The 15,194-nt window shown below is 43.5% G+C and overlaps 1 protein-coding gene across 12 annotated transcripts in view; it reads left to right on the top strand.

Annotated features, from left to right (window-relative positions):
- SGCZ (sarcoglycan zeta) overlaps positions 1 to 15,194 on the top strand; it is a 498,244-nt gene that overhangs the window by 439,110 nt on the left and 43,940 nt on the right. For all 12 annotated transcript variants that reach the window (XM_072122089.1, XM_072122046.1, XM_072122062.1 and 9 more), the window contains one exon: positions 1,196 to 1,283. In XM_072122089.1, the coding sequence (XP_071978190.1) occupies positions 1,196 to 1,283 (88 nt within the window). The remainder of the gene's footprint in view (positions 1 to 1,195; positions 1,284 to 15,194) is intronic.

The following is a 15,194-nucleotide window of genomic DNA, read 5'->3' as shown; positions in this document are numbered from 1 at the left end:
GAAAGAAGAAAAACGGATTTCATGTTCTCTAGAGCAGGAATAGCAAATATTTTAGTGGATAGTGTGCCCAAAATGTAAATGTAAACCCACTTATTGATAGCAAAGTGCTAACACAGCAATACAGAGGTTTTAGTTCAGAAAAAACAACTCATAAATTATTATTTTGTATTAAAAGTGAAATACACTACTACATTAACTACAGAAATCTCAGAATGCATCACGTTAAGATATAGCTGTGCCAAAATTTTCTGGGCTGCTTCCCAAGCTCAAGGTTGGGGGTTTGAGTCTCATCACCTACCACAAGGAAGATAAATAATTTTTAAAAGATGTTGTCAGGGGGAATCATCCATGAGACGGTGATTTACCTAGCATGGTCAGGTTATGAGAATCCCCCAGGTCTTTCCCTGATGATCCATGCTTAGTGAGTCCCCAACAGTCCGAGATTTAATCAGAGGATTAGAGCACTGCAGGAACCCCCTCAACTAGAGAGCTGTGAGTGATTTTTCTGGCACAAATGCCACAGGTTCACGGGAATACTATAGAGTAGTAACCAAGGTTAATTCTGTTCACCTATTTGAAAACTTTTGATAATCAGGCTCAATAGAGTAAAATGGTTTCCAAATGTGTGGTACTTTTGATAATCCTCCTCTCACTTTCCAGACTTGAAAAATTTAGGGGGGAGATTTATCATACACCCGCGTTCGTGGGTGTCCAGCTGGATACATCAAGAGGCTTAGTCCTATGCGCAAAACTACTTCAGGTCCAACCAGGCATAGTTTTGCATAAAAACCTGCAATGTTTCTCAAAATTACGCAGGCACACTCCAACGGACGCCACTTCCCTTGCGATTCTTTCACTGCTTCTACACCAAGAAATTGGCGTAGAGGCAGTTATAAATCTCCCCCCTATTTGTTTTATGTGTTAACTCATTTTTAAGTGTATTTCTCTCTGTTTAGATGCTCTCGACCTTTGCCCAAAATCATTTTTCCCTCCCGTTCCCATTTTTAATGCCTGCTTCCAGTTTCTTTTTCTTTACATTTACAGGATCTATATAAATATATACTAATCGTTCACTCTACAATACATTATTGCTATCTTTCAATAAAGTTTATACCTTTAACATTAGATAAATTGAGATATTTAAGATATTTAAAAATCTCAACACTTTTTACAAAATAATGATTTTATTTTGTAGGACAGTGCACTGGTGTTACAGTCAGACAGAAACGTAACAGTGAATGCAAGAAACCAGAATGGCCATCTAACTGGTCAAATGACAATAGGTGAGTTATTCTGCTTTACAAAAATGGTTACATTTTATTGTAATGATTGCATTATATGAAAGTGTTATTAGATTGGTGTAATATTTATGTTAAATAATTATTTTATTACTCATTGTTAGTTACACTGTATTTCTATTCATCTGCCAGTTCCCCTTCATTCAATTTCTCACATTATTATTGACTTCCACTCCACCTCTCTTAATTGTACACTCACATCTTACTACTTCACACAAAATCAAAGCTTTCATTTTCCATTGATGTCTTTGTGATCAGCAGTGGTTTTTAACGTGAAGACGAATTTAAGAATGTGATTATTAATCTGTATTATAGACAAATGTGTTGCAAGTGGAATGTATAAACTTTTCCTTTGATTTTCATGTGGCCAATTGTTTCAAATATCTTATGGTATTGGATATTATTATAAATTTAGGAGATTTGGTGCACTTGTTCTTTTTTCTTTTGTGCTCTTGAATTCAATTGCAGAGGGTAAGGAAGTTATCTTCTTTAACAAAGAAAATATTCCTTGCCTTAGAAAGGTTTAACATAGTCGCCCTGTGTGTGTCGCCTGACTTTTCAAGCTATATCTTCTTAGGTAGGGCATTTCTGCTGCTATTGTCACTACTAAACTATAAGAGGAATTTCCACATAAATGCCTGTTTCTCTCTCCATCTCTGGTCTTGTCTGCATTACTGTCAGCTTCTCCTCTTTATGTGTAGTCAAAACCTTTAAAAAATATGGGTTAGGTTTGGCACAGAAACCCAAGGGTCAGCACCATGCAACTAGGTTCCCAGTGACCAGAGGTCACATGGCTGAAACTGGGTACCAATTACAATGCATCTGCCCCTTGCTGTGATGTTACACAGGTTGAAAAAAGACACATGTCCATTAAGTTCAACCAAGGAAGGGAAAGGATTGGAAGGGAATTTAGGGAAACAATTCTATATAACATAACCTTCAATGTTATTTAGATGTAAAAAGGCATCTAGACCCTTCTTGAAGCTTCCTGCTGCCCTTACTGTGACCATTGCCTGAGGCAGGCTATTTCACAGATTTACAGTTCTCACAGTAAAAAAGCCCTGTCACCCCTGGTGATTAAACCTTGTTTTCTCCAGGTGGAGACAGTGTTCCCTTGTCTTTTGATTTGATTTAATATGAAACAACTTACCACCATACTTTTTGTATGAACCATTCTTATATTTATATAAATTAATCATGTCCCCTCGTAGTCGTCTATTTTCCAGACTAAATAAATCTAGTTGTTTTAATCTTTACTCATAACTCAGACCCTCCATAACCCATATCATTTTTGTGGCTCTACGATGAACCCTCTCCAGAATCAGGACAGCATTTCCAGGTGAGGCCGAACCAATGCCTTGTACAGTGGTAATATTACATCCCTATCCTGAGAGTCCATACCACTTTTGATACATAATCCTGCTGGCTTTAGAGGCATGCTGTTATTCAATTTATGTTCTACTATTACACCCACATCACCATGGACATATGTGGATTTTTAACCCCCAGATGCATAACCTTTCATTTATCTGACACTTACATGAGCGATCAAGTTCTCCTCTGTCTGGTGGTCACATGATGGGGTATCACACGATATAGAAACAGTGCAGTCGCACAATACCAAGTGCCTGAAGCTTTAAGCCTCATTTCTATACTCTGCAATGTGTCTGAAGAAGAAGGCTTCATTGCGGAAACATCACTTACACTGTATTTAACAAATAAAGACTGTATTTTCGCAACAATCTATAGTCATATCACCAGTTAAAGAAACATGCTAGCATGCTGACCAAACATATTTTATACATGCTAGCATTGAAGAGTTTATTTTAATTGTGTTATTGAATGAACATGGTAAAGGGACCTGAATAGTAATTTAATTGCAAACTCATTAGGCACATTATGTAATACATTGTATAGTAAAAATAAAGCTACACACAAAACCAGTTATTGTACTACAGCTAGAAAACAGTATGTGTGTTAAACAGAATATAACAATGCTATAAATGAAGTATAGATAGGTAAGTAATCTCCATATAAGGATTGGACAAATCAACTAGAACATCCTTATTTTATATAGTCAAGTTGGACTGTTCCTGGAACACTAGTCATTTTCAGCTTGATGACCTGATAAGTCTGACCTGACATAGTTACAAAAAGGTATGATTGTCTATGACCTGAGTTGTTAGATTGATAGAAGTAGATCAGGTCACGAGTCAAAGCTTGCTGCGAGAGACAGAAGAACACATTGTTAAATTGTAGCCAAAATTACTGCTCTTCAAGCTACAGCAGAGTTATAGGGCAGAGGTATCAATAATTTGAGGAGCTGTAGTTTTGTGCTACAATTCAACAATTTTATTATATCAAACTATTTTACCACAGCTACAGTCCTTAAGTCTGCAGAATCTTTTCATACGGCAAAGTGATCAAGAAAACTGTAGAAATTAGTAGCATAGATGGACCTACCAGAAACAACAAAAATCACACCCATTAGGAATTCTGTTCGGTTGGACATATCCTTAAACAATTAGAATTTTTGAAACATACTAATAAAGAGTAGCTAACAAAAAGTTATACTATACTACATAAAATGATGAGTGTCCTAGTTATTTTATCCAATGGCAATCATAGTACCACAGTAGTGCTTTACAGGGCATATTGTATGGTATCACAGAAAGAAAGAAAGCAATAATGGAAGAGAACAGTACAGCTCAAGTATTACAGGTAGTGAGAAGTACATTACATTACATGTACATTACAGGTAGTATAAATGACAGCATATGTGGCACAGGTAGAGAGCAGGACAGGACACTTATCACATGTAGCATGAAGTAAATTACATATAGGACAAGTAGAGGGCCATACAGTAAATATAGTACAGTGCAGTATGTATTGCATTGGTAGAGAGCAGGACAGTACATGTAGCACAAGTAGTGAGAAGTACATAACCTCTAGGACAGACCGAGGGAAGTACATTACAATAAGTACAATTATGGCAAATATAGCAAAACACCTGATTGAGTGTGGGCCAGTTGAATGAATACCTAACTTATTGGGACCAGTGAGATGGATTAGCCTCAACTAGGTCCACTTAGCATGAACACCAAGTCAGTTTAGTAATGGCCCAAGTACAGAACATTAAACATGCAGGACAGGGTATAGGGCAGTACAGTGAATATAGTACAAGTAGAGAACATTATAGAGAACAGTACATATAGAAGGTATATACAACAGGTAGTGTGAAGTACATATCATGTAGCACAGGTGGAGGGCAGTACACTACATGTACCACAAGTAAAATGCTTGCAGCATAGGTAGCAGGCAGTAAAGTACAAGTAGCTCAGATTGAGAGCAGTACACACAAAATAGCTAGAGAAAGGCACAGTACACAATAAATAGGCAATGTAATAAAGTTATAGAGCAGTACACACCATATACTGTATGCAGGGAGCAATATGCACCATAATATAGGTTCAGGACTCTATGCTGGATGTAAATGGGTTGCATTGCGGGTAACATCTGCAAAGAGTTTGTATGTTCTCTCCATGTTTGCGTGGGTTTCCTCTGGGTCCTCCGTTTTCCTCCCACACTTCAAAACATACTGGCCGGTTGTTTAGATTGTGAGCCCCATTGGGGACAGGGACGGATTTGGCAAGCTCTGTGCAGCGCTGCGTAATCTGTATCCGCTATATAAATAAGAATTATTATTATAATAATTGCTGCAGAGACCCAACATTAAAAAGCCAGTGCATACCCATAGCACAAAACCTGCTCATTGCCTCAGTTGAGGCCCAAATAGGAAACATTGTTTCACAGATTTTATTTAACAGCATAATGCACCACAATGCATTTTAATTCAGATCTGATTTTTTTTTAATTTATGATGGCTTTTTAAAGACCATTGTAAATACCATAGTTAATGTTGTTAACTGCGGCCATTGAAGCAAAAATCATCACTTTATATGGAGGTGGCTCCCCATTGAGGTAACCTGCTATAAGAGCACACCATTTCATTTAAAACAGATCATTTTGCTGAACGTTATTCCTACCGTATATATTCAGTAGAAAATAATAAATGGCCTGGTGAACCATGAAAACTATGTTACAGTATTTGTCAGATTATTATTTCAATCTGTCTTCCAATAATTATTGTAGACAGATGATATACAGACTTCTGAGACCATGAAAGGGTATTAAGATTTGAGTTTTCTTGCATTTTTCCATCTGACATTTAGACACATCATTAATTTTAAATAGCCCATGCCATCTTGCAAGTGAATGGTTGAAAGACATAAAAGTCAAGAGGGATTTTAATAGAATGGTGTAGGATTAATGTAATAACTACAATCCATATAATTTAAAATGCACATTGATTAATCAGCTGAAGTTTCTTAGGATTTTTCTTCTCTTTTTATGGCATGGCGAGTGTTTCACGAGTAATTAAATTGCCTGTCAGCTTAGCATTTAGAGTAATTTATATGTGTAAATATCATTTCTGTTTTTTGCCATTAAATAAATAGAATGAGCCAAAAATTGGCAAATGCTGCATGTATTTTTCCCTTGTTTCAAAAATGCATGATTGAAGGACCAACAAACCTAAAATATAGGAGTTTTAATCTATTACTGTATAATATGATATATTTTAGTGGTTCAGAAGAATGTCAGATATTCTAGATAATGCAACCTCTACATAATGGACTCCAATGATATCCACATGAATCAGACCTATGTAGTTTATTTTTAATTAGTTAATGTAATGATTAGAGATGAGCGAACATACTCGTCCGAGCTTGATGCTCGATCGAGCATTAGCGTACTCGTAACTGCTCGTTGCTCGGACGAGTATTTCGCCCGCTCGAGAAAATGGCAGCTCCCGCCGTTTTGCTTTTTGGCGGCCAGAAACAGAGCCAATCACAAGCCAGGAGACTCTGCACTCCACCCAGCATGACGTGGTACCCTTACACGTCGATAGCAGTGGTTGGCTGGCCAGATCAGGTGACCCTGGGATAGACTAGCCGCTGCCCGCGCTGCTCGGATCATTCTCTGTCTGGATGCCGCTAGGGAGAGAGCTGCTGCTGGTCAGGGAAAGCGTTAGGGTGTTCTATTAGCTTACTGTTAGGCAGGAGTGATTCTACAACAGCCCTTCTTAGGGCTACAAAAACGTTATCCATTTTTTTTTTTATTTGCTTGTGGCTGGGCTTGCTGGCACTAGTAGTGCAGCTAGTACCATATTGTAAGGAATTAGCAGGGGGACTTGCTACCGTTGTGTTTAGCTCTTAGTGACACACATATCCACCTCAAACACCAAAGTGGGAAAATTTATTAGGGGTTTGATTTCAATTAGGCACAGTCTGCCAGTTTCTTTTTATTTTACGTTTATTTTTTTAATAACTCAGTGTCATCTCATCTTGCATAGTAGTGTGCTTTAATACTTGGCTAGAAAATAGCCATAGGAGAATCCAAACGGCTTACTTACGCCTACAGTAGCGTTATATATATTTGATTTCTGGTTGATCTGCTGGTGGCTGTAGTTGTTGCAGTGCATCTACTAGCAAATTGTGAGCAATTTGGAGTGAGACTTGCGACCACTGTGTTTTGCGCTTAGTGACGCACATATCCATCGCAAAGACCGAAGTGGGAAAATTTATTAGGGCCCGGGGTTGGATTTCAATTAGGCACAGTCTGCCATTTCCTTTTTTATTTTACGTTTATTTTTTTCATAACTCAGCGTCATCTCATCTGGCATAGTAGTGTGCTTTAATACTTGGCTAGAAAATAGCCATAGGAGAATCCAAACGGCTTACTTACGCCTACAGTAGCGTTATATATATTTGATTTCTGGTTGATCTGCTGGTGGCTGTAGTTGTTGCAGTGCATCTACTAGCAAATTGTGAGCAATTTGGAGTGAGACTTGCGACCACTGTGTTTTGCGCTTAGTGACGCACATATCCATCGCAAAGACCGAAGTGGGAAAATGTATTAGGGCCCGGGGTTGTATTTCAATTAGGCACAGTCTGCCATTTCCTTTTTTATTTTACGTTTATTTTTTTCATAACTCAGCGTCATCTCATCTGGCATAGTAGTGTGCTTTAATACTTGGCTAGAAAATAGCCATAGGAGAATCCAAACGGCTTACTTACGCCTACAGTAGCGTTATATATATTTGATTTCTGGTTGATCTGCTGGTGGCTGTAGTTGTTGCAGTGCATCTACTAGCAAATTGTGAGCAATTTGGAGTGAGAGTTGCGACCACTGTGTTTTGCGCTTAGTGACGCACATATCCATCGCAAAGACCGAAGTGGTCAAAATTTATTAGGGCCCAGGGTTGGATTTCAATTAGGCACAGTCTGCCATTTCCTTCTTTATTTTACGTTTATTTTTTTCATAACTCAGCGTCATCTCATCTGGCATAGTAGTGTGCTTTAATACTTGGCTAGAAAATAGCCATAGGAGAATCCAAACGGCTTACTTACGCCTACAGTAGCGTTATATATATTTGATTTCTGGTTGATCTGCTGGTGGCTGTAGTTGTTGCAGTGCATCTATTAGCAAATTGTGAGCAATTTGGAGTGAGACTTGCGACCACTGTGTTTTGCGCTTAGTGACGCACATATCCATCGCAAAGACCGAAGAGGGAAAATGTATTAGGGCCCGGGGTTGTATTTCAATTAGGCACAGTCTGCCATTTCCTTTTTTATTTTACGTTTATTTTTTTCATAACTCAGCGTCATCTCATCTGGCATAGTAGTGTGCTTTAATACTTGGCTAGAAAATAGCCATAGGAGAATCCAAACGGCTTACTTAGGCCTACAGTAGCGTTATATATATTTGATTTCTGGTTGATCTGCTGGTGGCTGTAGTTGTTGCAGTGCATCTACTAGCAAATTGTGAGCAATTTGGAGTGAGAGTTGCGACCACTGTGTTTTGCGCTTAGTGACGCACATATCCATCGCAAAGACCGAAGTGGTCAAAATTTATTAGGGCCCGGGGTTGGATTTCAATTAGGCACAGTCTGCCATTTCCTTCTTTATTTTACGTTTATTTTTTTCATAACTCAGCGTCATCTCATCTGGCATAGTAGTGTGCTTTAATACTTGGCTAGAAAATAGCCATAGGAGAATCCAAACGGCTTACTTACGCCTACAGTAGCGTTATATATATTTGATTTCTGGTTGATCTGCTGGTGGCTGTAGTTGTTGCAGTGCATCTACTAGCAAATTGTGAGCAATTTGGAGTGAGACTTGCGACCACTGTGTTTTGCGCTTAGTGACACACATATCCATCGCAAAGACCGAAGTGGGAAAATTTATTAGGGCCCGGGGTTGGATTTCAATTAGGCACAGTCTGCCATTTCCTTTTTTATTTTACGTTTATTTTTTTCATAACTCAGCGTCATCTCATCTGGCATAGTAGTGTGCTTTAATACTTGGCTAGAAAATAGCCATAGGAGAATCCAAACGGCTTACTTACGCCTACAGTAGCGTTATATATATTTGATTTCTGGTTGATCTGCTGGTGGCTGTAGTTGTTGCAGTGCATCTACTAGCAAATTGTGAGCAATTTGGAGTGAGACTTGCGACCACTGTGTTTTGCGCTTAGTGACGCACATATCCATTGCAAAGACCGAAGTGGGAAAATTTATTAGGGCCCGGGGTTGGATTTCAATTAGGCACAGTCTGCCATTTCCTTTTTTATTTTACGTTTATTTTTTTCATAACTCAGCGTCATCTCATCTGGCATAGCAGTGTGCTTTCATACTTGGCTAGAAAATAGCCATAGCAATAGGATAGCATCGTTTGGTTTTAAAAACTAAAAAACACACAAAAAAAAAAAAACACAAAAAAAAGGTAAAAAAAAAATTAAAGTTATAACTCTCATTTTCAAAATGTTTAACCCGAGGGCTAGGGGTAGAGGACGAGGGCGGGGACGTGGGCGTCCAACTACTGCAGGGGTCAGAGGCTGTGGTCCTGGGCGGGGTGAGACACCACCTGCTGATGAGGGAGCAGGGGAACGCCGCAGAGCTACACTCCCTAGGTTCATGTCTGAAGTTACTGGGACTCGTGGTAGAGCACTGTTGAGGCCAGAACAGTGCGAACAGGTGATGTCGTGGATTGCCGACAATGCTTCGAGCAATTTGTCCACCAGTCAGTCTTCCACGCAGTCCACCCATGTCACCGAAATCGGCACTCCTCCAGCTCCTGCACCTCAGCCTCCTCCCCCCCAGTCTGCCCCCTCCCAGCAAAATTTGCCATTTGAACCGGCATACTCTGAGGAACTGTTTTCTGGACCCTTCCCACAGTCACAAACCACTTGTCCGGTTGCTGATGAGCAATTTTCCGATGCCCAGGTTTTCCACCAGTCGCAGTCTGTGGGTGATGATGACCTTGTTGACGTAGTGGAAGAAGTGTGTAAAGAGGTGTCCGACGATGACAGTGGGGAAGTTGTTGTCAGGGCAGGAAGTCCGAGGGGGGAGCAGACTGAGGGATCGGAGGATGATGAGGTGACAGACCCAAGCTGGGTTGAGAGGCCGGGTGAACACAGTGCTTCTGAGACGGAGGAGAGTCCTCGACCAGAACAGGTTGGAAGAGGCAGTGGTGGGGCCAGACGGAGAGGCAGGGCCAGAGCTGGTGCATCAGCGCCAAATGTGTCAACTAGTGAAGCTCCCGTGGCGAGGGCTCCTGCGGCGAGGGCTAGATTTTCAGAAGTCTGGAGGTTCTTTAAGGAAACACCGGATGACCGACGGACTGTGGTGTGCCACATTTGCCAAACCAGGATCAGCAGGGGTTCCACCACTACTAGCTTAACTACCACCAGTATGCGCAGGCATATGAATGCTAAACACCCCACTCAGTGGCAACAAGCGCGTTCACCTCCGGCCGTGCACACCACTGCTCCTTCCCCTGTGTCAGCTGATAGTCAGCCCCCTGCCCAGGACCCTGCCACAAAAACCCCATCGTCGCCTCCACGATCCTCCACAGCATCCACCAGCGTTCAGCTCTCCATACCCCAGACGCTGGAGCGGAAACGCAAATATAGTGCAACCCACCCGCACGCCCAAGCCCTTAATGTGCACATCTCCAGATTGCTAAGCCTGGAGATGCTGCCCTATAGGCTAGTAGAGACCGAGGCCTTTCGCAGCCTCATGGCGGCGGCCGCCCCTCGGTATTCGGTCCCCAGCCGCCACTACTTTTCCCGATGTGCCGTCCCAGCCCTGCACCAGCACGTGTCAGACAACATAATCCGTGCCCTGACCAACGCCGTTTCTGACAAGGTCCACCTGACCACGGACACGTGGACGAGTGCTGCCGGGCAGGGCCACTATATATCGCTGACGGCACATTGGGTTAACTTGGTGGAGGCTGGGACCGAGTGTGACCCTGCGGCTGGTCATATACTGCCGACGCCGAGGATTGCGGGGCCTACCTCGGTCCAGGTGTTTCAGGCCTACTATGCCTCCTCCTCCTCCCACCCCTCCTCCACCTCCTCCTCCGAACGACCATCCGTGGGCATGGCGCCATCAGTCGGTAGCTCTAGGCACAGCAGCAGTGCCGTCGCTAAGCGACAGCCGGCGGTGCTGAAACTGCTGAGCCTAGGCGATAAAAGGCACACCGCCCAAGAACTATTACAGGGCATCACGGCGCAGACTGATCTGTGGCTGGCACCGCTGAACCTGAAGCCAGGCATGGTTGTGTGTGACAACGGCCGTAACCTGGTGGCGGCTCTGCAACTCGGCAGACTGACACATGTGCCATGCCTGGCCCATGTGTTAAATCTGATAGTTCAGCGTTTCCTCAAGACATACCCCAATCTGTCTGATTTGCTCACGAAGGTGCGCCGCATCTGTGCGCATTTCAGGAAGTACAGCACAGATGCTGCCACTCTCAGGGCAGCGCAGCGCCGCCTCCAACTGCCCGCTCACCGACTGTTGTGCGACGTGCCCACGAGGTGGAATTCAACACTGACCATGTTATCCAGAGTTTACCAGCAGCGCCGAGCGATTGTAGACTGCCAGATGTCAACTTCCACCAGAACTGGTAGTCAGGTCAGTCAGCTTCCTCAAGTCTACAATGAGGAGTGGACGTGGATGTCTGATATCTGTCAGGTGCTGAGTAACTTTGAGGAGTCAACACAGATGGTCAGTGGCGATGCCGCCATCATCAGCCTCACCATCCCGCTGCTTGGCCTGTTGAAAAACTCTCTGGTCAGCATGAAGTCGGAAGCTTTGCGCTCCTCACAAGAGACGGGGGAAGAAGATTCCCTTGTTGATAGCCAAAGCACCCTTAGGTCTGTTTCTCAGTGCATATCGGAGGAGGTGGAGGAGGATGAGGAGGAAGAGGAGGAGAATGTTGGCGAGACACAAGAGGGGACCATTGTTGAGTCCTTCACTGTTCAGCGTGTATGGGCAGAAGAAGAGGAGTTGGAGGAGTTGGAGGAGGAGGAAATGGACAGTCAGGCCAGTGAGGGGAGTGAATTCTTACGCGTTGGTTCTCTGGCGCATATGGCAGATTTCATGCTAGGCTGCCTATCCCGTGACCCTCGCGTTCAAAGAATTTATTCCAGCACCGATTACTGGGTGTTCACTCTCCTGGACCCACGGTACAAGCAAAATCTTTCCACTCTCATCCCTGGAGAGGAAAGGAGTGTGAGAATGCATGAATACCAGCAGGCCCGGGTAAAACAGTATTTCCCTTCTGACAGCGCTAGCGGCAGAGTGCGTAGTTCTGCGGGACAAGAAGCGAGGGAGAGTAGGCGAGCAGGCAGCTTGTCCAGCACTGGCAAGGGTACGCTTTACAAGGCTTTTGCCAGCTTTATGTCACCCCAGCAAGACATTGTCACCTGTCCCCAGTCTCGGCAGAGTAGGGCTGATCTTTACAGAAAGATGGTGAGGGAGTACGTAGCTGACCATACCATCGTCCTAAATGATCACACAGCTCCCTACAACTACTGGGTTTCAAAGCTGGACATGTGGCACGAACTGGCGCTGTACGCCTTGGAGGTTCTTGCCTGCCCTGCCGCTAGCGTCTTGTCCGAGCGGGTTTTCAGTGCAGCTGGTGGCATCATCACCGATAAGCGTACACGCCTGTCGACTGACAGCGCTGACAGGCTGACGCTTATCAAGATGAATAAAGCCTGGATTTCTCCTAATTTCCAATCTCCACCAGGTGAAGGAAGCTCAACCTGAATAATTTATCCACTCCTCCTCCTCATTTTCCTCCTTCTCCTCCTCTTTGTACAGTAAAGCAGAGGAAACTGGCTATTTTTTTACAGGGCCCACTGGCTCTAGCTATAGTACTTTATGCATTTAATTTTTATGGAGGGCCACCGACCCGGTCCTCTGTTTTAAACAATTTTTGGGAGTGCCACATACAGGCACTCAATCTATTCAATTTTTCTGGAGGGCCACCTACCTGCTCCTCTGGTTTGAAAACTTTTTTGGACTGCCACATACAGGCACTCAATCTATTCCATTTTTATGGAGGGCCACCTACCTGCTCCTCTGGTTTGAAAACTTTTTTGGACTGCCACATACAGGCACTCAATCTATTCCATTTTTATGGAGGGCCACCTACCTGCTCCTCTGGTTTGAAAACTTTTTGGACTGCCACATACAGGCACTCAATCTATTCCATTTTTATGGAGGGCCACCTACCTGCTCCTCTGGTTTGAAAACTTTTTTGGACTGCCACATACAGGCACTCAATCTATTCCATTTTTATGTAGGGCCACCTACCTGCTCCTCTGGTTTGAAAACTTTTTTGGACTGCCACATACAGGCACTCAATCTATTCCATTTTTACGGAGGGACACCTACCTGCTCCTCTGGTTTGAAAACTTTTTTGGACTGCCACATACAGGCACTCAATCTATTCCATTTTTATGGAGGGCCACCTACCTGCTCCTCTGGTTTGAAAACTTTTTTGGACTGCCACATACAGGCACTATCCAAATTGAATTGTCTTCATAGCAGCCTCCACACATTGTCTCCATTGCTATCTCCAAAAGTCGTCCATATAGCTGCCTCCATACATCGTCCCTTTATCAAACGAGGTGTGTCAGGCCGAAATTTGGGTTGTTTTCATGGATTCCACATCAAAGTTGTTAACTTTGTCGCCACCCTGCTGTGTTATCCACAAAATACACTGGCAAACTTTTACCATTTACGGATATTATTTCAGCGCTTCTTGCGCATCTGTTTACATTCCCCTCACCCGCCATATCCTAAACTTATAAGAACGCTACTTCACTTGATCTTATACAAAAGGTTCTTAGAAGTGCTGTTTGGGGAGTAGCCTAGAGACAGGGGCTTGGATTGGCGAAAGCTCGCCTGGCAGCGGAGCGCCAGCTCCATGCCAAGAACCAACTAACATAGTTTTAACTGCAGCACCTTTAATCTACTACTAGTTCACTGCCTCCATACATGGCCGCCTTATCAAACGTGCTGTGTCAGGCAGAATTTTGGGTTGTTTTCATGGCTTCCACAACAAACTTGTTAACTTTGTCGCCACCCTGCTGTGTAATCCTCAAAATATACTGGCAAACTTTTACCATTTACGGATATTATTTCAGCGCTTCTTGCGCATCTGTTTACATTCCCCTCACCTGCCATATCCTAAACTTATAAGAACGCTACTACACTTGATCTTATACAAAAGGTTCTTAGAAGTGCTGTTTGGGGAGTAGCCTAGAGACAGGGGCTTGGATTGGCGAAAGCTCGTCTGGCAGCGGAGCGCCAGCTCCATGCCAAGAACCAACTAACATAGTTTTAACTGCAGCACCTTTAATCTACTACTAGTTCACTGCCTCCATACATGGCCGCCTTATCAAACGTGCTGTGTCAGGCAGAATTTTGGGTTGTTTTCATGGCTTCCACAACAAACTTGTTAACTTTGTCGCCACCCTGCTGTGTAATCCTCAAAATATACTGGCAAACTTTTACCATTTACGGATATTATTTCAGCGCTTCTTGCGCATCTGTTTACATTCCCCTCACCCGTCATATTCCAAACTTATAAGAACGCTACTACACTTAACTTGGTGCAGGCTGGGACCGAGTCTGACCCTGGGGCTGGTCATATACTGCCGACGCAGAGGATTGCGGGGCCTACCTCGGTCCAGGTGTTTCAGGCCTACTTTGCCTCCTCCTCCTCCCACCCCTCCTCCACCTCCTCCTCCTCCTCCGAATTACCATCCGTGGGCATGGCGCCATCAGTCGGTAGCTCTAGGCACAGCAGCAGTGCCGTCGCTAAGCGACAGCAGGTGGTGCTCAAACTGCTGAGCCTAGGTGATAAAAGGCACACCGCCCAAGAGCTATTACAGGGCATTCCGCATCAAACTTGTTAACTTTGTCGCCACCGTGCTGTGTAAGCCACAAAATACACTGGAAAACTTTTTTCATTTACGGATATTATTTCAGCGCTTCTTGCGCAGATGTTTACATTCCCCTCACCCGCCATATCCCAAACTTATAAGAACGCTACTACACTTGATCTTATACAAAAGGTTCTTAGAAGTGCTGTTTGGGGAGTAGCTTAGAGACAGGGGCTTGGATTGGCAAAAGCTCGCCTGTCAGCGGAGCGCCAGCTCCATGCCAAGATCCAACTAACATAGTTTTAACTGCAGCACCTTTAATCTACTACTAGTTCACTGCCTCCATACATGGTCCCCTTATCAAACGAGCTGTGTCAGGCAGAATTTTGGATTGTTTTCATGGCTTCCATGTTAACTTTGTCGCCACCCTGCTGTGTAATCCACAAAATATACTGGCAAACTTTTATCATGTACCGATATTATTTGAGCGCTTCTTGCTCACCTCCTTTGGTTCCTCTCTGCCACCCATTGGTTTGAAGCCTGAGTCCATTTAGGGTATGTTGCCATGCCACTCTCTAGCCTGCCGCTGCT

Source organism: Engystomops pustulosus, chromosome 1 (genome assembly GCF_040894005.1).
Source record: "Engystomops pustulosus chromosome 1, aEngPut4.maternal, whole genome shotgun sequence".
Lineage (NCBI taxonomy): Eukaryota > Metazoa > Chordata > Amphibia > Anura > Leptodactylidae > Engystomops > Engystomops pustulosus.
The sequence above is the reverse complement of the archived record's forward strand: the minus strand, read 5'-3'. Positions and strand labels throughout refer to the sequence as shown.